Raw genomic sequence first — 25,236 nt, forward strand, 5'->3', positions numbered from 1 at the left:
GTGGGAGGGGGGCAACGCAGGGCTGCCCGTCGATTGCTGCTCTTGTTTTGGAGTTTCGTTTCGCCGTTTCGGTTTCCACGGATAAGTTGGTTAGACATTTTTGTGGCTTTCCAAACTGCACGGCCATATTTGGCTCCTTTTAGATATATTTACAACTCATTCATCGCAAGTTACGGGGTACTCCTACTTGGAACAACATAGCAAAACTGATCTTTCTAGAGAGAGAAACTGGGAGATAAGGAGAGAGACAACAAATCCGGGGGAAGGAGAGAGGAGGTGGGAGGGAGAAGGAAAAAACTCGTAGAAATAAAATCCTTCAAAGATTTGATCCCAAAAAAAAATGGGACCAAATGGACTTGGTCTTGCTGACAAGTCCTTCAAGGTTAACGGGGAGAGAGAGTGTATACAGCGACTGATGACGGATGACGGCCGGAGCCAGTTGCTGCCATGGTGGACGAAGTTCGCCGGTCGGGTGACTTGTTGAACCAGTGGCTTTATTTGTTAATGTGAATTTCGTTTTCAGTTTCCTAATTGTAATTAAAAAAGAAAGTCCGTGTCACAAAAGTTTAAAGTTGAGCATGTAAAGATAATTACCGAGTTTAAATTAAAAAAAAAAATTATTTTCTTTTGCAATCAGGACTAAAATGGAAGTCTGTTCATTGTTTTTTTTTCTTTCTTGGAACAAACGATATTATTTACACTACAAAAATGTAGGAGTGGACTAAGCCTCGCAATAGGCCAACCACAATAATATGGTTCATATTCTTGACGAAAATCGAACGTAAAATCTCTCATTTACAGATGAAAAAGAATATCACTAAACCGTAATTAGATTAACTTAAAACGATGCAAACATATTTGTAAGAAATTAGCTAAACCAATTACATAATGCACACTAACTTTTGATTTTTGGTTTTTTTTGTTTACACAGCTAAAACTTACATAGAACGAATCCATCATCACGTGGCATCCCGATCCAATAATATACATTGCCATGTGGAGGAAAACATCCACATAGCAATGCATTATTGTATAGGAGACAACACGTAGTAATGAACTTGTTCCATATAAATTATTCTCGTCGTGCACATATAGTACACATTGAAGCATAGGTGTACGGTAATTAATTTTAGAATCACAGTGACTATGCTGGGATCCGCGACACGCATGAGCAGAGCAAACATAAATTTTAGCATGTGCATATCCGCATACTCGAAATAGCGTATGTGCCAAAGGAAATAAAAGGCCAACAGCAACACAAACTTCCTGTCCCAGTACATGCTAAGAAATCACGACAATCTTACAGCAATCATAAATCGACAGTTAAAGCAAGAGTTGTAACATGAACCAACCTAGAAAATCAGATGAACGGTAGCAAACACGAGAAGTTGAGAACCTAGCATGAAAACCAAGTAATCCTTCGTGCAACTTTCCTCTAAAACAGGAGCTGCTCAATCAGCCCGGGAAAATAACGCTGAATTTCACCTTGGAAAGCAATTTGACATCCACGCAAGAAACTAGAAAATCCCTCCATAGTAGTAACTGGACATCATCAGACATATATCTACTGTAAATGACACCTCCATTTGAATCCCTCTAAAGGGCAATTCCTTTCTCACCTCAAATTGTTCAGTAAACCGACAAGATACTTCCGCTAACTATATGTCAAATTTCATTACGTAGAGTGAACAACGAGCTACCTAAACAGAAAGAAAATAATTTTCCCACAATTCCATGGCTCAACATCAACATGCCTATCTATGCAATGCATCCAAAATCCAAACAAAACACTGAAATATTTTGACCAGAACATCTTAGCAACGCACTAATCAGCGTAACCAAACCCTTATGGATTACAAAGGCTGGACAGAATCATTGCTACTGTGTTCAAAATTCTATATCAATCACAGTAAGTACAAAATGAACGATGAACTACCCATCACCTCATAAAGATTTACGAGGCAAATAAAACATGCCAAATCAGTCCTCCAAACAAGTATATCACTAATCTGATGGTACAGGCAATCCGCAATCGAATTAAATTAAGAAAGACCAGCATGCCATCACCAACAAATATCGAAAACAGCATAAACAAGGCATTGAGAAGTCATGATTCAAATTAACTCATCTAAATTCAAAAATTGGTCCAACATTACTGGAAATACACTTAAACTACAAACCAAATACCAATTTCATATGGCAATCTCCGCTTCGGGACTCCATGGAAGTTCCCACTTTGATTAAACATAAAACGCTTCCAACTGTTTCTCAGAATTAAAATATTGACCACCACATAGTGGGTGATCCACCTCAAAACCCGAGCTTGGTGCGGCGCCAGTGCCTGCGCTTAGCGTTGTACCTGAAGCAGCATGACGCCGTATTAGAGCAGGCGGGAGAAATTTCCAAGAGCAAAAAAGATAAATCGAATGTAAAAAATAAAAAAAAGAAATCAAATGGGGTCTCTTAGATCCGAACCTGATGGTGTTGTCGGTCCTCATGCGGATCCAGTGAGGAATGGGTCGGTTCTGCCTCATCTTCTTCGCCAGCTTCTTCTTGATCATGAAGGACTTGTGTGACGGCTGCAAATCCAACGGCCGATATCAAATATCAGAACAAGAAGAAAGAAGTCGACGAGTAGAAGATGCAGTTAGAGAGAGAGCTTACCATCTTCGCTGCTGGAGCTCGGAACGGAGGAGCGACTTGCAGACAAAATCCTAGCAGTAGGAAACCCTAATTGCTGAGTTTTGCAATTTATAGCTTTATAGCCATGGGTTTTACTGAACATTTGGGCCTGTTTAAGATTATGGGTTTATGGACTTTTGGACCGTATTTGAGAAAGCGTGGGAATTTTGTAGGCCCATTTCTTGAAGTGGCTTACATGATCCATTTAAACATTACAATTAAAATCGTTGATTCTCTTTATCATCTAAAGATAATATATGTAAAAAAAAAAAAAATTAAATTTAGAGATCGTTTAGTCATCTATACGTGTTAAACCAATCAACGATTTTGGTAATAAGTAGCATCATCATGATGAACCGTCCATTTGTTTTATGTAGATGAATGGCTAAAAGATTTATAAATTGAATAATTTTTCAGATATGATCTTTAGGTGATGATAATGAATGAACGATTCCAATTATAATATTCGAACAGTAAAGATTTGTTAATCCCCCATAGAAGGACACAAGCAGCATCCCTTTTATCTTTTTCACCATGCAACCTGTAACGTCCAAACAAAAACTAAGGCACCTAACTCAATATAATAAAGATAACTTTAACGAAAAGCTCTCATTAATGTTCACTTTAACGAAAAACCACATTTTTACACTAAAAAGTCAATCTTGGTACTATTCATTTTACCCTTTATTTTATCTTTATCGTTAAAACTTAAAGTTTTCAAACATTTTTCATTAGTTTTCGTTATAATAAATGCAAAGACTTTTCAACATGGTAATAGTTCATACTACATAGTATGGAAGTTGGATTTGGGGACTCAATATTTTTATTATATGGAGACGAATTTCACCATTGAGATTGACATTAATGTTTTCTTTTTGGTAAAGAGAGTGACCTTAATGTTATTTCATTGATACAGCAGGTTTTCTATACTGAATATTTGCTCGTTATGCATGCATCAGGTGACGAAGCATCTCTCCCAACACCGACCGAAGGACTTTAGCTGTCCTTCAATATTTCAATACCCACTTAACGCCGGCACATATTTAACGGTTGACTTTGATCTAACGGTCATTTTCACTCGGTTTAAGCAGTTGGATCAAATCCAAGCAGCACGTGTCCACGTCCTCTACAGAAATCGCCAATAATGCACTGTTGCAGTGACCATTGAATTATTTAGGAACGTTAACGTCAATTCAGGTGTTTTGACATTTCCAAGGACTTCATAAATATCTGCTTTCTGATCCCTTTCAGAAGTATATGATACGAGGTTATGTATGAGAACTGAAGTAGCCATTTCCATGGAATTCAGAAATATACGTCGCTGACGCATAAGAAGGTCTTCGTATTTACTGTATGCAGCGGAAGGGCTGTTCAATTTAAGGCAAAGGTACAAGATTTCAACCACTTTATGTATACGACACTTCGTAGATTATGTAAAAGAAAAACTTGTATAAGGGCAATTAAACCACGCATACTTTTTGACTGCTCTTGTAAGAACACAATCCAGTATATTTTGGTGATCTTATATCTTCAAAAGTGACGTTCTATGCCAATAATATAAATTTTTGTTCACATAATTTGTTTGCTCTCCTTTGAAAAAGGTACCCTACTGAATATTTCCTCCTTACGAATGTCTCAGGTAATTAAGCGTCTGTCCCACCAGCCAAAGAGTTTTATTGAAGCTGTCCTTGAATCCTAAACGGTATGTGTCCACGTACTCTAGAAAAATCGCCAATAGTACGTGCATTGTTGCAAGCATTGAATTAGTTAGAAACGTTAACGTCACTTGGGGTGTTTTGACATTTCCATGGAATCCAGAAATATCTCCTATCTGATCCCTTTCAGAAATATATGATATGAGGTTATGTATGAGAACTGAATTAGCTATTTCCATGGAATTCAGAAATATCTCCTATCTGATCATCCCCTTCATCTTCCTTGTTTCTTGTTCCTCTGCACAAAGTTGGATAAGAGCCGGTTACTGGTACGCTGGCAGCGAGTCTCCTATACCGGAGATAAATTCTGCCTTGTTCACTCATCTTATCTGTGGTTTTGCTGATGTGAATTCCTCCACCTACCAGCTCTCCATCCCTTCTGCTCATGTCCAATACTTTTCGAGCTTCACCGATATTGTCAAGCGAAAGAACCCGTCCACCATCACACTCCTATCCATCTGGAATGGACAGGCTGAAACAGGACGAGCGATTTTGGGTGAGAACGCTAACTTTTCAGTCTTGTCCTCAATGCTCGAAAACCCTTCTAATAGAAAGTCTTTCATTGAGTCCTCCATCAAAATGGCAAGGCGTTATGGATTTCAGGGTATAGACTTATTCTGGCTGTGGCCTAACGAAGCCCCCGATATGATTAACATGGGTAAGCTGTTGGACGAGTGGCGAGCTGCTCTGACTTATGAGTCAAGAAACTCAAGTCAGTCACGATTAATGCTGACAATGGCCGTTCGTTACTTGCCTGCTTTTGAATCATTGAGTTACCCTGTTGATTCTATGAAGAGGAATTTGGACTGGGCACATGTCGTGGCGTATGACTATCATCTGCCTTCGAAGGAGAATGTTACCGGTGCTCATGCAGCTTTATACAATCCTTCGAGCCATGTTAACACCGACTATGGTATAAGGCAATGGTTAAACTACTCATTTCCGGCTGGCAAACTGGTTTTGGGTTTGCCTTACCCCGGATATGCATGGACACTTGTGAAACCCGAAGAAAATAATGGAATTGGGGCACCAGCATCTGGCATTGCTGTGACAAAAGATGGATCCATGAGCTATAAGTACATCAAGTGGTACACACGAAGCTACCGAGCTCCCATAGTGTATAATGCTACTTATGTTGTCAATTACTGTAGAAAAAGGTATGTAGGCTAAAAAATATATTTGTTATTGATACGTGAATGTAGAAAAATGGAAGAGAATGCAAATGGAAGAGAATGCTTATGGAAGAGAATGCAAATGGAAGAGAATGCTTATTTTTTCATTATGTTTCTCTACAAGATTACAAGGATATATATACATGATACAAGTGTGTAGGTAGGACAAGGTAGCTGTCCTAGTGTGTAGGTAGGACGGCTGTAGAGGACAAGGTAGCCGTCCTAGTGTGTAGGTAGGACAAGGTAGGACGGCTTGACGACTGTAGGACGGCTTGACGGCTGTAGGACGACTTGACGGCTATAGGACGGCTGTAGGACGGCTTGACGGCTGTAGGACGGCTAATGTGTAGGTAGGACAAGGTAGGACGGCTTGACGGCTGTAGGACGGCTTATTCTTCCAATAATAATATTATATACAATTACACAAGGACTCCAATCATATTCCTTATTTGTCTAACACTCCCCCTCAAGTTGGAGAGTGGATGTCAAGAACTCCCAACTTGCGTAACATACTCGAAAACTTTTCTTTCCCAAGAGGTTTGGTAAACAAGTCTGCCAACTGTTGTGCCGTACCCACATGCTTGGTCTCTATTGTGCCATCTACAATCTTATCTCGTATAAAGTGACAATCCATCTCAATGTGACGAGTTCGTTCATGAAAAACAGGATTGGCAGCTATATGTAACGCTGCTTGATTATCACAAAATAAAATGGAAGGACCATCCAAAGGAATGTTCAAATCCTTCAACAAAAAACGAAGCCAAACTATCTCGCAACAAGCACCTGCCATGGCCCTATATTCCGCCTCTGCTGAAGAGAGCGAAACGGTTTTCTGTCGTTTCGTCCGCCAAGAAATCAAAGAACCGCCCAAGAATACACAATACCCAGTAGTCGAACGGCGAGTGATAGGGCAACCTGCCCAATCAGAATCACAAAACGCAGTTAACTTGGTCTGGTTGTCAGAACGAAATAATAAACCTTGACCTGGAGTAGCCTTCAAATAACGAACAATACGAAGCGCAGCATCCATATGAGATATCCTTGGCTCGTGCATAAAACGGCTTAGAACATGCACAGAATAGGTGATATCCGGCCGAGTGATAGTGAGATATATTAACCGACCTACTAATCGTCGATACTTTTCAGGATCCTTGAGAAGTTCTCCTTTATCAGATAATTTTGTGTCATCCATAGGAAAAGCAATGGGTCGTGCTCCCAAAAAACCATAGTCCTTGAGAATCTCTAATGCATACTTGCGTTGAGAAATATAAATCCCTTGTTTGGAACGAGAAACCTCAATACCCAAAAAATATTTTAAATCACCAAGGTCTTTTATCCGAAAATGATCACGGAGAAAAGACTTCAGAGAATTAATGGCACTAGCATCATTGCCTGTAATCACAATATCATCCACATAAATGAGCAAAGCTGTGAAAGAAATACCAGACTTTTTAGTGAACAATGAATAGTCAGCTTTGGATTGTTGAAAACCGGCAGAAATGATGGCACTAGTGAATTTGGCAAACCATTGGCGAGAAGCCTGCTTAAGACCATAAAGTGACTTGTGAAGGCGACACACAAGATTCTCCCCCTGTCGCCGAAGACCAGGAGGAGGAGACATATAGATTTCTTCATGTAAGTCACCATGTAAGAAAGCATTGTTAACATCAAGCTGATGAAGAGACCAAGACTGACTAGCAGCAAGAGCAAGAAGACAACGCACCGTAATCATCTTAGCAGTAGGAGAAAAAGTGTCATGATAATCAATACCTTCAGCCTGAGTGAAACCTTTAGCAACCAAACGAGCTTTGTAGCGGTCAATAGAGCCATCGGAATTGTGCTTGAGTTTGTACACCCACTTACAACCAATGGGAATTTTGCCAGGGGGCAAGGAAGTTAAAGTCCAAGTATCATTAGCATGTAAAGCTTGAAGCTCCTCAGTCATAGCACGTTGCCAATTGGGGTCAGTGGCAGCCTCGGCAAAGGAGGAAGGCTCCACAGTCCGACTGACAGAGTTAATGTAAGAAAAATGCCTGGGAGAGTAACGGTGATAAGAGAGAAAATTACAAAGTGGATATCTCGTACCTTGTGTAGAACCGGGTTGCGAAGTCGAAGATGGGTGGGATGGCAGAATCACCTGCGAGCAAACGTAGTCTTTTAAATAGGGTGGAGGTTTATGGGCACGGGAAGAGGTGCGGGGAAGGGGAGGATTGGTAGGTAGTGGGGGGGTAGGGATGTCCGTGGGTAAAAGGGTGAAAGGTAAGGAAGTAGCGGAGGGGGAAGGAGGGGATACCGAGAGGGCAGGGGCATGGGGAAGAACGGGTAATGGGGCAGCAAGGGAATCTGTGGGAGGCGTGGAAGGGGAGGAAGGTGGAGGAGGGTGAGGCGTCGGGGCAGGAAGGGGTGGGTTATATGTAAAGTCCAGAGGGGGTGGGATGGGTAGGGTAGGCGAAGAGGATGGGATAGGAGGGTGAGAAACGGCATAAGGGAAAGTAGTTTCATGAAAGATGACGTCTCGACTAGTGAAAATGCGGTGATTGTCGAGATCGTAAAGGGTATAGGCTTTTTGTCCATGAGGATAACCGAGAAAAATGCAACGATGAGCCCGAGGGGAAAATTTGGTGGTGGGAGTGACAGAGGTGGCATATGCCAGACAACCAAAGACGCGGAAGTGGTCATAAGATGGGGTTTTCGAAAAGAGAACCTCAAATGGGGATTTATGATGGAGAAGACGGGTAGGGAGACGATTGATGAGATAAGTAGCGGTAAGAACACATTCCCCCCAAAACTTGATAGGAAGATGGGATTGAAAACGAAGGGCGCGAGCGGTTTCAAGAAGATGACGATGTTTTCTTTCAACAACGCCATTTTGTTGGGGGGTATAAACACAAGAAGTTTGTAAAAGCACCCCATGATCAGAGAAAAAACTACGAAGAGATAAAAATTCACCACCATTGTCAGTACGAATGCATTGGATGGTAGTGCGGAATTGGGTAGTGACATAAGCAAAAAAATCCTTAATTAATTGTTGAGTGTCGGATTTATGTTTCATGAGGAAGACCCACGTAAAGCGAGAAAAATCATCCACAATGGTTAAGAAATAATGAGCACCAGAAAGAGAAGAGGATTGACGATTCGGGCCCCAAATATCACAATGAATTAAAGCAAAAGGGAAAGTGGATGAAATTGAACTCAAAAGAAAAGGTTGACGAGTTTGTTTTGCCAACGGACAAACATCACAAATATGACTAGAATCAAAAGTGCAATTAAGAGAACTAGATGCTAAAGCTTGCAAACGAGTGGAGGAGGGGTGACCAAGACGCCTATGCCAGAGGGAGGAGGGGATGGTAATGATGTTGCAGAGAGGTTGACGGGTGGGGAGAGAAGAGGTAAGGGCCACAAGGTAATACAGATCGCCACGTCGCTTACCCACACCAATCATCGCCTTCGAAACCAAGTCCTGCAAAACACACCAAGAAGGAAAGAAGGTTATGGAACACGATAATCCATCTGTAAGTTTACCAACCGATAAAAGGTCCACTCGGAAATTAGGGACACATAAAACATCCTTCAAAGTAACTGATGAATTTAAAGGAAGAGTGCCGGTAAAAGTAATGGGAGCAGAAGCACCACTAGGCAAAGAAACAGGCGGCAAATGTGAAGGAGAGCGATTAACCAAACATGAAGCGGAAGAAGTAATATGATCCGTAGCACCACTGTCAAGAATCCATTGACCATGACGAGAGGTGACAGGTAACAAACCTTGGGCAAAATCAGTAGTGAGCACGGCATTGGCCTGAGGAGGGGTGGTGGTGTCACGTAGAGCAGCTAGAACACGGGAGTGCTGCTCGGCAGAGAGGTCAAGCATGGCAAGCTGCAAGTCATGCAAAGTGGGCTGGGCCCCGTGCACTTGGTGGGTCGCTGGAGTAGAAGAGGAGGCGGGGGCCTGGGTGCCTTGCACGTGATGGGCTTGGGTGAAATTATGGGGCCGGGAAGCAGAAAACCGTGGCTGCCAGGGAGGACTGGAAGGTGCATGACTGCGGGAAGAACTGGAAGCAGTGGCACGGCGCGGTGGTCGCCACGGTTGGCCATGGAGGGGATGGCCAACGGGATAGCCATGAAGTTTATGGCAGGTGTCTCGGGTATGATAATCAAAATTGCAGTAGGTGCAGTGGAGGGGAGGACGAGCAAAGGAGGGACGGGACGGGCCACGAACAGCCATGGGAACGGCAGAGAAAGCTGCCGAAAAAAAATTAGGGCTAGGGTTATAAACCTGCTCTGTATACCATGTAGAAAAAGGTATGTAGGCTAAAAAATATATTTGTTATTGATACGTGAATGTAGAAAAATGGAAGAGAATGCAAATGGAAGAGAATGCTTATGGAAGAGAATGCAAATGGAAGAGAATGCTTATTTTTTCATTATGTTTCTCTACAAGATTACAAGGATATATATACATGATACAAGTGTGTAGGTAGGACAAGGTAGCTGTCCTAGTGTGTAGGTAGGACGGCTGTAGAGGACAAGGTAGCCGTCCTAGTGTGTAGGTAGGACAAGGTAGGACGGCTTGACGACTGTAGGACGGCTTGACGGCTGTAGGACGACTTGACGGCTATAGGACGGCTGTAGGACGGCTTGACGGCTGTAGGACGGCTAATGTGTAGGTAGGACAAGGTAGGACGGCTTGACGGCTGTAGGACGGCTTATTCTTCCAATAATAATATTATATACAATTACACAAGGACTCCAATCATATTCCTTATTTGTCTAACAATTACTGCATCATAGGATCGAGTTGGATTGGTTTCGATGATGTGGAAGCTATCAGAGCTAAGATTGCATATGCCAAGGAGAAGAAACTACTCGGTACCAATGTGTTTCTAGTCACCAATGACGATGACAATTGGGCGCTTTCTCGGGCAGGTACGCAATACTTATCCCACGATACAGGTTACTTACCGATGCTATGTTTTTGACAGAAGGCTATTTTCAGACATCAAATTGTTATCTAATGACTAATATAGATCCAACTGTTTTAACGATTCGCAGCTCAAGAGGAAGGAAATGGTCATGAAAACAAGCGGCGATTATTGCTTATAATTTTGCTTCCAGTTACTTCGATCGTAATTCTTATAGCCTTTGTGGTGTGTTACTTGCAGAGAAAACTCTTGATGACAAGAGGTTGTTTTTCTCAATATTGAGGGTTTGTTTAACAACTAGATGACGAGAATTTATCTTTTTGTACCATAACGTCAACAGAATTTGTGTTTTCACTTTTTCTTTTCCCTTCTGGTTTCAGGGAGAATAATTCTAGGCAATTCAAGAGCATCAGATCCTTCAAATCTGTAAGTGTTCAGCTTTTCTGAGATCAAGGCAGCAACAAACAAGTTTTCAAGCGAAAATAAGCTTGGAGAGGGCGGGTTTGGTCCCGTATACAAGGTAAGATTTCGTATATTATCTACATGTTGTACAAACTCTGGTGAACAGTGAGTGTTGCAACTTTTTGAATTCATCTTTGGATCGGTTATAGATGTCTATTTCTTTTCATCAACCATGTTAGCTATATTTTCTTAAAAACTTCTAGGGTAAACTGCGGACAGGACAGGAAATAGCTGTGAAAAGACTTTCGAAAACGTCAACTCAGGGACTTGAGGAATTTGGAAACGAGGTTACACTTACCGCGAGACTACAACACGTAAATTTAGTTAGGGTTCTTGGATTCTGCAGTGAGAAGGAAGAAAAAATGCTGATCTACGAGTACATGCCAAACAGAAGCTTGGACTTCTACCTTTTCGGTCAGCAATTTTTCATGCTTTCTGCTAAAGTTGAGAATGCATGCTAGAATAGCACAAACACTGCAATCTAATTTAAAGTTGTGAAATCTGTGTTCGTAATTTTTTTTTTTTTTTCTCTTGCTCCTTTGCGTACCTCATCGGTCCTGAGTTTGTTATCTCGCAGATCCTACCAGAAAGCACCTCCTAGACTGGAGAAAGCGTGTGCACATCATTGAAGGGGTTACTCAGGGACTCCTATATCTTCAAGAATACTCAAACGTTACTATCATTCACCGAGATCTAAAAGCTAGCAACATTTTGCTTGACAATGAGATGAATGCTAAAATTTCAGATTTTGGAATGGCCAAACTTTTCGGAAAAGATGAACTTGAAGGAAACACAAGCCGGATTGTTGGAACATAGTAAGTAAACTGCCTCTCATCGGTTATTCTTATTCATGCATGATCATATCCTTTAGTACTTACTGAATGCAATGCAGCGGCTATGTTCCTCCTGAATATGTAAAAAAGGGCATATACTCTATGAAGTACGATGTCTATAGCTTTGGCGTTCTACTTTTGCAACTGATTAGCGGAAGGAAGAATACACGTTACTATGGTCCAAACGAAAGTTTGCACCTCTTGGAATATGTAAGTTCCATAGCTTTCTTTGACTACTGTAACAACTACAATTTTGATCTGAACTTCAGCATTAAAACTATTTCAGGCGTATATATCATGGAAAGAGGATAAAGGGCTAGAATTTATTGATCCATCACTTGACGATTCTTCTACTTCTTTTAAACTGTTGAGATGCTTGCAAGTAGCTCTACTATGTGTGCAGGAAAATCCCGACGATAGGCCTACAATGTTGGAAGTCTATTCCCTACTCAAAACTGACACAGAAGCCATTCCAATTCCTACAACGACAGCTTTCTCCGGAAAAAGTGATAGAAATATTGAAGGCGTATCTACATCACAGAAAGGAAGCTGTTCAGTCAATGATGCTGAGATTTCCGAACTGAAACCCCGATGATAATGCAGGCTCTGTTTATGCGAGATATTGCTTTATTTATTTATATAGGGGTAGTTGTGTTCTTAGGCTGAAGAATGTGGTAGTAGACAAGTTTGTAACAACTTTTTTTTTTCCTTCTCTATATAAAACAAGCTGAAATTAATACGTGCTGTTTAATCTGAACTCTTTATGGATTCGGGACTAGGCCGAAAAAAGGGTTCCAGGTAAAGTTTCTCTAGCCATTGCTTTCATGGCAGATAAACTTTTCTCAATATAATTCAATATTGTTCTTTCATACATTTCTCAAAAGGTCATCTTCCTTATTTCTTGTAATTTTTCGTGCTCTGCACAAACTTGGATTCGAGCTGGTCACTGGTACGCCAGCAGCAAGTCTCACATACCGGAGATAAACTCTGCCTTGTTCACACATCTTATTTGTGCTTTTGTGAATGTGAATTCGTCCATCTACCTGCTCTCCATCCCTTCTGCCCATGAGCAATACTTCTTGAGCTTCACCGATATTGTCAAGAGCAAAAACCCATCAATCAAAACACTCCTATCCATATGGAACAAAGAAGCAGCAGCTTCTCAGCTAATTTAGGGTCAGAAAGCTCACTTTTCAGCCTTGTCTAAAATGCTCGAACGTCCTTCGAATAGAAAGTCTTTCATTGAGTCTTCCATCGAATTAGCAAGACGTTACTTACAAGGTATAGACTTGCTCTGGCCTTGGCTTAACACAGCCTTGGATATGATCAATATGGAAAAGCTATTGGACGAGTGGCGAGCTGCTGTGACTTCTGAGGCAAGAAACTATTGGAAGAAGCATGGGTGCTGTTGCAGACAGCATGGCAAGCATGTGCTGTTACAGACAGCACACAGCAAGACAGCTTGGAAGCAGCATGGACAGCACGTTACAGACAGCATGGCAGCACACAGCAAGACAGCAAGGGTGTGCATGTGATTGCTGACTCATGGACAGCAGGGAGGTTGCTGCATGTGAGCTGTTGTATCCGAAGTTTTCTTCCAATTGTGTATAAGTTTGCCTTCCCATAAGGCTTTCTCATGATGAAATACATTAAAATTCAAATCAGAAAAACAACATGGTATCAGAGCAGGAAAAATAACCTGCTTCTGCTGCAACAGGAGAAGCTGCTGTATTAAATGTTAATACACGTCCTTGTGCCTGATCGCCAACCTGGACTCTGATGGAAGAGAGCTTGCCCTTGGAAGCCGTATAGCACGAATCGGAGCAGCAGCTATCTGCGGCGCCTTTTGGGTTTCTTGAAGCCTCAAGACCCTGGCCTCCGTGGAGGACCGGTCGAGAGGGTTTTGGTTGGAATTATCGGTGTAAATCCCGCTGAGAGAGATTTCCAGGTTGAGGTCCGGGATTTGGGAATCGACGGTGTTGTTTTTCTGATTTGAATTTTAATGTATTTCATCATGAGAAAGCCTTATGGGAAGGCAAACTTATACACAATTGGAAGAAAACTTCGGATACAACAGTTCACATGCAGCAACCTCCCTGCTGTCCATGAGTCAGCAATCACATGCACACCCTTGCTGTCTTGCTGTGTGCTGCCATGCTGTCTGTAACGGGCTGTCCATGCTGCTTCCAAGCTGTCTTGCTGTGTGCTGTCTATAACAGCACATGCTTGCCATGCTGTCTGCAACAGCACCCATGTCATTATATTTGAGCAAGCATGGTATCATGCATCAAACAAGTTGTGTCGGCACACCTCAACAAAATGGTGTAGCTGAAAGGAAAAATCGTGACATTCTGGAAAAAACGAGAGCATTAATGTTACAAATGAACGTACCAAAGAGATTTTGGTCACAAGGAGTCATGGCGGCTGTGTACATCATCAATAGACTTCCTAGCCGAGTCTTGGGGTTTAAATCTCCACTTGAAGTCATGAAAGGAAGAAAAATCGACCTTTCACATCTTAGAGTCTTTGGCTGTGTCTGTTTTGTTCATATACAGTCACACAATCGAGATAAGTTGGACCCTAGAGCTCTCAAATGTATTTTTCTTGGTTATTCATCAACACAAAAAGGATATAAGTGCTATGATCATCAACTAAGAAAAATAATTGTATCTAAAGATGTACGATTCCATGAAGCTAACCCTTTTTTCAGCAAATCACATGAAGCCACAAGTCAGGGGGAGTGCATCTTAGACCTAATTCCTCTACCAAGAATCTATACTTCTACACCTCCCATTGAAGTCAATAATGAAGGTACTCATCCTGATAATTCTGTGCATGATGATGACTCGGTGCATGATGATAACAACGGCAACATAGAAAATCCTCAAGGAGTGGATGACAATTTGAATGAGGATGAGACAAACCTCCTAGTACCTCGACGCAATCCTCGGCGTGATAGACAACCTCCCACAAGGTTTCAAGATTTTGTCACATATAAACCGAGGCATCCAATTTCAAATTGCGTGTCGTATCAAAAGGTAACTCCATCTCATGCTGCCTTTCTTAACAACATTTCAAGTCACAGTGAGCCTCAAAACTTTTATGAGGCTAATAATCAAGTTGTGTGGAAAGAAGCAATGAGAGATGAACTCAAAGCACTAGACCAACACAAAACCTGGAGCATCACCAAACTTCCACAAGGAAAAAAGGCAGTGGGCTGTAAGTGGATCTATAAGATCAAGTTTAATTCTGATGGTTCGATTGAGAGGCATAAAGCCAGGCTGGTGGCTCGAGGATTCACTCAAACATTTGAGGTGGATTACAAGGAAACATTTGCTCCTGTTGCAAAAATGAACTCAGTAAGGGTTCTATTGTCTGTTGCCGTCAATAAAGGTTGGTCTATGTATCAAATGGACGTGAAGAACGCCTTTCTACATGGTGATCTTGAAGAAGAAGTCTATATGAGATTGTCACTAGGACACCCTCAAAGCCAAGAGCCTAATTTGGTGTGTAAGTTACATAAGTCAATTTATGGACTGAAGCAATCACCACGTGCTTGGTATGCAAAACTAAGTACCGTTCTTCATAGCATTGGTTTCAAAAGGAGTAATGCAGATTCATCATTATTTGTTCGCACAAGAGCTGCAAGCAAATTAGTTGTGTTGATATATGTGGATGACTTAATAATTACAGGTGATAATGCTGCTGAAATCACCACACTCAAACAGTCACTTCAACAACAATTTGCGGTTAAAGATCTTGGCGTGTTGAAGTATTTTCTTGGAATCGAAATGGCATCTTCTTACAAGGGACTATTTCTTAATCAACGAAAGTACGTCATGGATCTACTTAAAGATGCCAATATGAGTGATGCCAAGCCTGCACTTACCCCTCTTGATAACAAGCTCAAGCTTGACTTGGGAGGCACGCCACTCTCGGATATCAGCTTATATCAGAGGCTTGTCGGCAAGCTGATCTACCTAACGATCACCAGACCAGACATCTCACATTCAGTAAGTATTGCCAGTCAGTTCATGCACTCTCCCACCATCGAGCATCTGAACCTTGTCAAAAGAATCTTACGTTACTTAAAAGGGTCTGTTGGTCATGGCATCCTCATGACAAAGAATGACAACACTCAAATCATGGGGTACTGTGATGCTGATTGGGCAGGAAACGTAATTGATCGCAAGTCCACCACTGGTTATTGTACCTTTGTTGGTGGAAACCTGGTCACGTGGAAGAGCAAGAAACAAACTGTCATCGCAAGATCAAGTGCCGAAGCTGAATATCGTGCACTGGCCTCAACCGCGTGTGAGCTGATATGGCTAAAAGGACTTTTATGTGACTTAGGTGTGTTCACAGCTCAACCAATGACCTTATTTTGTGACAATCAGGCTGCCATGCACATAGCATCAAACCCCGTCTTTCACGAGAGGACAAAGCATATTGAAGTCGACTGTCACTATGTCCGTGAACAAGTACAGTCGCAGGTGATTTAGACACATTATGTAAAAAGCCTCGATCAGCTGGCTGATATATTCACCAAACCTCTGGCTTCTCATCAGTTTCAAAGACTCCTCTCCAAGCTTGGATCCATCAACCTACTGGATCCAGCTTGAGGGGGAGTATTGGAAGAAGCATGGGTGCTGTTGCAGACAGCATGGCAAGCATGTGCTGTTACAGATAGCACACAGCAAGACAGCTTGGAAGCAGCATGGACAGCACGTTACAGACAGCATGGCAGCACACAGCAAGATAGCAAGACAGCAAGGGTGTGCATGTGATTGCTGACTCATGGACAGCAGGGAGGTTGCTGCATGTGAGCTGTTGTATCCGAAGTTTTCTTCCAATTGTGTATAAGTTTGCCTTCCCATAAGGCTTTCTCATGATGAAATACATTAAAATTCAAATCAGAAAAACAACAGAAACACTAGCCAGTCACGATTAAAATTGACAATTGCTGTTAGGTATTTTCCTATTTTAATCTTTGATTTATCCAATCGAATCTATGAAGAGGAATTTGGACTGGGCGCATGTTAAGGCATATGACTATCATCTGCCTTTGAAGAGAATGTTACCGGTGCTCATGCTGCTTTATACGATCCCTTGAGTTATCTTAACACCAACTATGGTATAAGGCAATGGTTAAACTACTCGTTTCCTGCTAGCAAACTTGTTTTGGGTTTGCCTTACCACAGCTATGCATGGATACTTGCGAAAACCTCAAGACCCTGCATCTGGCATTGCTGTGACAAACGGCGGATCCATGAGCTATAAGTACATCAAGGGGTACACTCGAAGCTATCTCCCATGATGTATAATGCTACTTGTGTACTGTGTGATATGATCGAGTTAGGTTGGTTTCGATGATGTGGAAGTTATTAAAGCTAAGATTGCATATGCCAAGCAGAAGAAGCTACTCGGTACCAATGTGTTTCATCAAGTCAGCAATGACAATCAAAATTGGGCGCTTTCTTGGGCACGTAGGCATTACTTATCCCACACGGAAGTTCGATTGTGACAGCAAGCTATTTGAAGGCATCAAATTGTTTTACTTCGAACTTCATTAAAGATTGACAGCTCAGTAGGAAGGAAATAGTCACGAAAATAAACCCCGGTTATTGTTTGTAATTTGCTTCCAGTTTCATCAATCGTAATTGTAATTCTCATCGCTTTCATTGTGTGTTACTCGCAGAGAGAATTGTTGAAGACAAAAGGTTATATACCCAACTGTGATGGTTATTTTCTAATAGCAATTAAATGAAGAGAAATTCTCTTGTAGCGGTCGACATCAACACATACAGATTTGCATTTGAATTTTTTACTCCTGGTTTCAGGGATGATTGTTCTAGGCAAATGTCTACTAGTACATCAGCTGTTGACAGTGATGGCCCAAATCTGAACGTATGCCACTTTTCCAGTCTCAAAGCGGCTACAAATAACTTCTCAAGTGAAGATAAACTTGGAGAGGGTGGGTTTGGTCCCGTTTAGAAGGTAAGATTTGTTACATTTTCTAAATATACTTTTTACGCTGTGGGAACTGGGATTAAAACTTGTGTAATCTGCCTGAACAATTTCAGTGATTTCAACATATAGTTCACGTCGAAGTAATAGTTCATGATAGAAATTTGAATCGTGGAAATTTTATGGAACTTACATATTCCAAGAGGTGCAGACTTTCATTCAGACCATAGTAACATGTACTCTTTGTCTACTAATCATTTGCAAAAGTTGAACTCTGAAGCTGTAGACATTGTACTTCATAGTGTATATGCCTTTTCGTACGTATTCAGGAGGTACCTAGCCACTGCATTGCATATAACAAGTACAAGGATATGGTCATTTGTGAATAACCGATGAGAGGCAGTTTATCACTTAATATGTGTTAACAATCCGCCTTATGTTCGCTTTGAGTTCATCTTTTCTGAAAAGTTTGGCCATTCGAAAATCGGAAATCTTAGCATTCATCTCAACCACATAATTACTTTCCGTATACTTAATTGTGGTTTGGGCTCAGAGAGAAAGGGTGGAGGAAGACCTAGGAAGACTTGAAAATAGACTTTGAGAAAAAAACATGGAGTACTTGGAGTTAGAGGAAAAAATGGCGCAAAACCAAGCGCAATGATGTTCTAGGATTCATACAGCCAAAAGCACTTAGTAAATTAAGACTTTTTTGTTGTTGTTGTATACGTAATTTTGTTTTGGAAGGGTCGCTCTAAGTAAGAGTTATACTGCCTGGTGACCCTAGATTGACCTACCTTTGCCTTAAGTTGGACAGCCTGGAGTTGGTCTACATTTGCTGCATATAGCAAGAACATGGACCTTTCTATGTTTGTCAACGATGACGAAATTGCAGGGGCAACAACTTAAGTTAAACATGTAGCACTGAAAACTTTTGCCACCAAACTTTTTGTGAAATGTATGAAAGAACTATCGAGTTATACCGAGAAAAATTTATCTGCCATGAAAGCAATGGCAAGAGAAATTTCACCTGGAACCCTTTTTTCTGCCTAGTTTCAGAATCCACAGAGAGTTTAGATTAAATAGCGCGTATTACTTTCAGCTTGTTGTATATAGAGACAGAAAAAAAAATTTGCTACAAACTTGTCCAGAAAATAGCTAGAAAGAAGAACAAGAACTGACCACATTCTTGAGCCAAAGAATACACCACCTCTCATTCGAGCCTGCATTTTCATCGGGGTTGCAGTTCGGAAATCTGAGCGTCATTGACTGAACAGTTTCCTTTCTGTGATGTAGATACTCTTTCCTTATCTCCATCACTTTTTCCACAGAAAGCTGTCTTTGAAGGAATAGGAACGGCTTGAGTGTCAGTTTTGATCATGGAATAGACTTCCAACATTGTAGGCCTATCGTCGGGATTTTCCTGGACGCATAGTAGAGCTACTTGCAAGCACCTCAACAGTTTCAAAGAAGTAGAAGAATCGTCAAGTGATGGATCAATAAATTCCGGTCCTTTATCCTCTTTCCACGATGTGTATGCCTGAAATAATTTTAATGCTGAAGTTCAGGACAAAATTGTAGTTATTTACGGTAGTCAAAGAAAGCCATGGAGCTTACATATTCCAAGAGGTGCTGACTTTCGTTCGGACCATAGTAACATGTACTCTTCCGTCCGCTAATCATTTGCAAAAGTAGAACTCCAAAGCTGTAGACATCGTACTTCATAGAGTATATGCCCTTTTTTACATATTCGGGAGGAACATAGCCGCTGCATTGCATTCAATAAGTACTAAAGGATATGATCATGCGTGAATAAGAATAACCGATGAGCGGCAGTTTACTTACTATGTTCCAACAATCCGGCTTGTGTTTCCTTCAAGTTCATCTTTTCCGAAAAGTTTGGCCATTCCAAAATCTGAAATTTTAGCATTCATCTCATTGTCAAGCAAAATATTGCTAGCCTTTAGATCTCGGTGAATGATTGTAAAGTTCGAGTATTCTTGAAGATATAGTAGTCCTTGAGTAACGCCTTCGATGATGTGCACACGCTTTCTCCAGTCTAGGAGATACCGTCTGGTAGGATCTGCAAGATAACAAATTCAGGACCGATGAGGAGCAAGAGAAACAAAAATTAAAATCACAGATCTCACAACTTTAAAAATTGCAGAGTTTGTGTTATTCTAGCATGCATTCTCTTTTATAGCAGAAAACATGAAAAATTGCAGACCGAAAAGGTAGAAGTCCAAGCTTTTGTTTGGCATGTACTCGTAGATCAGCATTTTTTCTTCCTTCTCACTGCAGAATCCAAGAACCCGAACTAGATTCACATGTTGTAGTCTCGCAGTAAGTGTAACCTCGTTTCCAAATTCCTCAAGTCCTTGAGTTGATGTTTTCGAAAGTCTTTTCACCGCTATTTCTTGTCCTGTCCGCAGTATACCCTAGAAATTTAAATGAAAATATAGTTAACGTGGTTGATGAAAATCGAGATCTATAGCCGATACAAAGATGAATTCCAAAAATTGCAACACTCGCTTTCAGAGTTTGTACAACATATGTAATATGCAAAATGTTACCTTGTATACGGGACCAAACCCACCCTCTCCAAGCTTGTTTTCGCTTGAAAATTTATTTGTTGCTGCTTTGATCTTGGAAAAGCTGAACACTTGCAGATTTGGAGGATCTGATACTCTTGAATTGCCTAGAATCATTGTCCCTGAAACCGGAAGGGAAAAGAAAAGGTGAATACATCATCTAGTTGCTAAACAAACCCTCAATGTTGAAGAAAACAACCTCTTGTCTTCAATGGTTTTCTCTGCAAGTAACAGACCACAAAGGCTATAAGAATTACGATCAAAGTAATTGGAAGCAAAATTATAAGCAATAATCTCCGCTTGTTTTCATGACCATTTCCTTCCTCTTGAGCTGTGAATCATTAAAACAGTAGGATCTATATTAGTCATTAGATAACAATTTGATGTCTGAAAATAGCCTTCTGTCAAAACATAGCATCGATAATTAACCTGTATCGTGGGATAAGTATTGCGTACCTGCCCGAGAAAGTGCCCAATTTTCATCGTCATTGTTGACTTGAAACACAATGGTACCGAGTAACTTCTTCTCCTTGGCATAAGCAATCTTAGCTCTGATAGCTTCCACATCATCGAAACCAACCCAACTCGATCCTATGACGCAGTAATTAACGACATAAGTAGCATTATACACTATGGGAGCTCGGTAGCTTCGTGCGTACCACTTGATGTACTTATAGCTCATGGATCCATCTTGTGTCACAGCAATGCCAGATGCAGGTGCCCCGATGCCATTATTGTCTTTGGGGTTCGCAAGTGTCCATGCATAGCCGTGGTAAGGCAAACCTAAAACAAGTTTGCTAGCAGGAAACGAGTAGTTAAACCATTGCCTTATGCCATAATCTGTGTTAACATGGCTGAAAGGGTCGTATAAAGCAGCATGAGCACCGGTAACATTCTCCTTCGAAGACAGATGATAGTCATACGACAAAACATGCGCCCAGTCCAAATTCCTCTTCATAGATTCGAGTGGATAAATCAACGATTCAAAAGCAGGCAAGTAGCGAACGGCCATTGTCAGCATTAACCGTGACTGACTTGAGTTTCTCGACTCATAAGTCACAGCAGCTCGCCACTCATCCAACAGCTTACCCATGTTGATCATATCGGAGGCTTCGTTAGGCCACATCCAGTCTAAGTCTATACCCTGAAATCCATAACGCCTTGCCATTTTGATGGAAGACTCAATGAAAGACTTTCTATTAGAAGGCTTTTCGAGCATTGAGGACATGACAGAAAAGTTAGCGTTCTCGCCGCCCAAAGTCGCTCGTCTTATTTCAGCCAGTCCATTCCAGATGGATAGGAGTGTGATGGTGGACGGGTTCTTTCGCTTGACAATATCTGTGAAGCTCGAAAAGTATTGGACATGAGCAGAAGGGATGGAGAGCTGGTAGGTGGAGGAATTCACCTCAGCAAAACCACAGATAAGATGAGTGAACAAGGCAGAATTTATCTCCGGTATGGGAGACTCGCTGCCGGCGTACCAGTAACCGGCTCTTATCCAAGTTTGTGCAGAGGAACAAGAAACAAGGAAGATGAAGGGGATGATCAGATAGGAGATATTTCTGAATTCCATGGAAATAGCTAATTCAGTTCTCATACATAACCTCATATCATATATTTCTGAAAGGGATCAGATAGGAGATATTTCTGGATTCCATGGAAATGTCGAAACACCTCAAGTGACGTTAACGTTTCTAACTAATTCAATGCTTGCAACAAGGCACGTACTATTGGCGATTTTTCTAGAGTACGTGGACACATACTGTTTAAGATTCACGGACAGCTTCAATAAAATCCTTTGGCTGGTGGGACAGACGCTTAATTACCTGAGACATTCGTAACGAGAAAATATTGAGTGGGGCATCTTTTTTAAAGGAGAGCGAGCAAATTGTATGAGCACAAATTTACAAATTTATATTATTGGCATTGGACATCACCTTTGGGTATATAAGATCACCAAAATATACTGGATTGTGTTTTTATAAGAGCAGTCAAAAAGTATGAATGGTTTAATTGCCCTTACACAAGTTTTTATCTTATATAATCTGCGGAGTGTTGTATACGTAAGGTGACTGAAAGCTTGTACCTTTGCCTTAAATTGAACAGCCCGTCCGCTGCATATAGTACATATGAAGACCTTCGTATGCGTCAGCGACGTTGCAAAAAATATGTGGACAACTCTACTATCACAAGGATTAACAATTTAAGTTAAACACGTTGCATTGAAATTGTTTGTCACCTAACATTTTGTGAAATGTATAAAAGAAAAAAAATCAAATTATCGAGGAAAGTTTGTCTGCCATGAAAGCGATGGCTAAGGGAAACTTTCCCTGACTCAATAGATTAACAGCCCTATAACCTATAGGGCGGTTAATCAAGTTACAAATTTAAGATATTATCAAGTCGTAAATTCAATAAATTTTGAGCAGTGAAGTGAGATTAATTTCTTTGTCTTTGTTCCTTCTTCGATTGATTACGTACGTAACATTTGCGGTTGAGATAACGCGAAAATTCCGAGTTTAAACAAAAAATTTGAAATGTGATCGTGGATGGCGTTTGGACATGGTAAACCAAATGACTTTAGTTGCGTTCGGTTGCCAAATGCCGGAATTTTCAAATTTTTGGTCTACGTCTGCCTAACAAATACAGTTCTGCTGACCTTATCGTTAGCATTCGGTGCGCAACAGGGTTAGTCAAGCCAAATGTGGAGCATCGACAAAGAAAGTTTCTTTGACCCAGCGTCCTGAAGGCCGCATTAGCTTAGGCCTCGTGCTTTATTTTGCTTTAGCAAACAAATATTAAAATATTGAACACGTGTGTAGGAGATAAAATAAAATGCGTGAAAATCACCGCTCATTCATATATTCGCCCCACGACCATCTGTCTATATGTGATAAGTTTACCAATTGACCTCGTATATTTGCTTCAATGCCCTTTTAGACATGTCTGAATATTATGAAGATTGCTTCAAAGGTTTTAGTGGCATATATTTTTTGACTAGAATAACAATGTTAGTGGGTTAGATAGTTAATTGTTAGGGGAAAAAGAATCGGTGGGAATTGAACTTTCACTCATGGTTCATAAGCATAATTGCGGTAAAACGATATATGCTAATAGCATACATTTTTGAAATAGGAAGGCTACATATCAATAATTGAATATTAAACAGAAATTGAAAATATTATTTCTTATTACCTGGCAGCAAATTAACATTTAACATTTTCATTGGAGATACTCTTAGCCTTATTGGAAGTAGTTAACTACTATACTACATATTGTGGGCTTGTTTTGGATAATTTACCAACTTTAAACTGTGATCTTTATGTTCATCCCCATGTACTTGCAGCTGCATGAAAAATGAAATTATAGAGTTGAATAATCAACAATAATTGAATCCTAAACAAAACTAAACAACTACATTTTGTATTCTTTAATTTAGAAGAACTAATATTTCATATATGCAATAGAAATTAATCCAAAAAATATGGGTTATTATCAGAGAAACAGTCTTAACGGTTCACTACTAATAAACGTCAAAATTTTCTCAAATTTAATCACTTGTACGATCCATTTAGTGTATCATTTTAGATAAAAGTTTCGATGGATGCAACTAGCAATGAAATCGTTCAATATCCAATATAATGTAAAATTTTTGCAACGTGATTCAACAAAATACCTGCTTGGGAAAGAGCCCAATTACTGCTGTCAGCGCCGACATGCCATGCAAAGTAGCCAAGAAGTCCCTTCGTTGTCTTAGCATACGAAACCTTGGCGGAGATACTCTGCGTATCGTCGTAACCAATCCACGTCTTCCATGAGTAGCAGTAGTTCGTAACAACGGTGGCGTTGTACACCGTCTGAGCTGCGTTTTGGCTTATGAAATCCTTTATTTGGCTGTAACCTTGGTCACCATACGTTCCTATACCGGATCCATTAGCTGGGGCAAAAATGCCGTGGTTATTCGCGTTCAACAAACGCCACGCATATCCGTAAAATGGAAGACCTAGCACTATCTTTTTGGGAGGCAAACCTGCCTGAATCCACGACGTGATTCCGGCAGCCCCGTTAACGGAAGTCGCAGACAACGCCGCGGGTGGCGCAGTGTTGTTTGGGAACCAACCGGGGCCGTAGAAGTCGTAAGCCATTACGTTGATCCAGTCCAAACTGTTTGATATGGACTGGAAGGGGTAGTTTATGGTGTAGTAATCCGCAGAGCGGAAAACAGCCGCGGCTAGAAGTAAAGCGGTCTTGCCCGTGGTTTTTGACTCATTTGCCACGGCAGTTCGCCACTCCGTGAGAAGGGTACCGAAGTTAGTCATCTCCGTGGTGGAGGATGGGTATTCCCAGTCAAGGTCAAGGCCATGGAAGTTGTAACTCCGCGCTAACGTGATGGAGGAGTTAATGAACGCTTTACGCCGGGTAGCCTGGCTAGCCATTGCGGCAAAGGTGGCGGGGTTGGAATTTCCGCCACCGATGGACAGCAGGGTTTTTACAGAAGGGTTTTTTTGCTGGACTGTTTGTGTAAAGCTTGAGAACGGGGCGGAGTTGGAGGACGAAACTGTGACTTGGTAGGTGGTGGGATTGAGATCGGCAAATGCACAAAAGAGATGAGTGAAAAGGCTGGAGTTTATGCTGGCGGCCGGGAAGCCACTGTCGGGAAACCAGTAAGCGGCTTTAACGACGGTTTGGCCGGATGAGAAGTTGAGGTGGATGAGGAAGATGAGAGCGGAAAAGATAAACGGAAGTGTTAGCTTGGAAGACATTGCAGCAAGTTATTAGTTCTTGCTTGCTCGTTCGTCTCTTGTGTGTCTATATATTTATAGCGTTTTGATCCAATGACTTTTTCCTGCATGTAGATAGGAAGACCGAATTTGCGTTTAAGTAATTGTGTTAGGATT

At 41.1% G+C, this 25,236-nt stretch overlaps 3 protein-coding genes, 1 non-coding gene and 1 pseudogene across 6 annotated transcripts; 2 read left to right on the forward strand and 3 right to left on the reverse strand.

Annotated features, from left to right (window-relative positions):
* Positions 1-2,099: 2,099 nt before the first annotated feature.
* LOC137747585 (large ribosomal subunit protein eL39z/eL39x) lies at positions 2,100-2,784 on the reverse strand. Its single transcript, XM_068487717.2, has 3 exons — positions 2,665-2,784; positions 2,476-2,579; positions 2,100-2,359 (listed from the first exon to the last, which is right to left on the reverse strand). The coding sequence occupies exons 1-3, from the start codon at positions 2,665-2,667 to the stop codon at positions 2,311-2,313; spliced, it is 156 nt and encodes a 51-aa protein (XP_068343818.1). The 5' UTR covers positions 2,668-2,784; the 3' UTR covers positions 2,100-2,310.
* Positions 2,785-3,957: 1,173 nt separating this feature from the next.
* Positions 3,958-12,652, forward strand: LOC137748911 (uncharacterized). Its single transcript, XR_015960218.1, has 9 exons — positions 3,958-4,069; positions 4,322-5,536; positions 10,341-10,492; positions 10,619-10,750; positions 10,869-11,008; positions 11,154-11,364; positions 11,528-11,765; positions 11,843-11,993; positions 12,070-12,652. It is a non-coding gene; the product is annotated as an uncharacterized LOC137748911 (transcript).
* Positions 12,453-17,777, forward strand: LOC137746849 (class V chitinase-like; annotated as a pseudogene).
* LOC137748337 (cysteine-rich receptor-like protein kinase 7) lies at positions 17,505-22,021 on the reverse strand. Of its 3 annotated transcripts, none has more exons than XM_068488479.2 (8): positions 20,795-22,020; positions 20,538-20,669; positions 20,321-20,460; positions 19,975-20,185; positions 19,593-19,830; positions 19,365-19,515; positions 18,958-19,287; positions 17,505-18,093 (listed from the first exon to the last, which is right to left on the reverse strand). In XM_068488479.2, the coding sequence occupies exons 1-7, from the start codon at positions 21,945-21,947 to the stop codon at positions 18,979-18,981; spliced, it is 2,334 nt and encodes a 777-aa protein (XP_068344580.2). In that variant the 5' UTR covers positions 21,948-22,020; the 3' UTR covers positions 17,505-18,093; positions 18,958-18,978. The 3 variants fall into 3 exon arrangements, with proteins under 3 accessions (XP_068344580.2, XP_068344578.2, XP_088546237.1); XM_068488477.2 differs by having other exon boundaries at positions 18,930-19,287; XM_088690111.1 differs by lacking the exon at positions 17,505-18,093 and having other exon boundaries at positions 18,820-19,287; positions 20,795-22,021.
* Positions 22,022-23,499: 1,478 nt separating this feature from the next.
* On the reverse strand, positions 23,500-25,205 carry LOC137748735 (class V chitinase). Its single transcript, XM_068488914.2, has 2 exons — positions 24,015-25,205; positions 23,500-23,684 (listed from the first exon to the last, which is right to left on the reverse strand). Exons 1-2 carry the CDS (start codon positions 25,099-25,101, stop codon positions 23,665-23,667), a joined length of 1,107 nt encoding a protein of 368 aa, XP_068345015.2. The 5' UTR covers positions 25,102-25,205; the 3' UTR covers positions 23,500-23,664.
* Positions 25,206-25,236: the final 31 nt, after the last annotated feature.

This window comes from Pyrus communis, chromosome 2 (assembly GCF_041283825.1).
Source record: "Pyrus communis isolate YQ-2024b chromosome 2, ASM4128382v1, whole genome shotgun sequence".
Classification (NCBI taxonomy): domain Eukaryota; kingdom Viridiplantae; phylum Streptophyta; class Magnoliopsida; order Rosales; family Rosaceae; genus Pyrus; species Pyrus communis.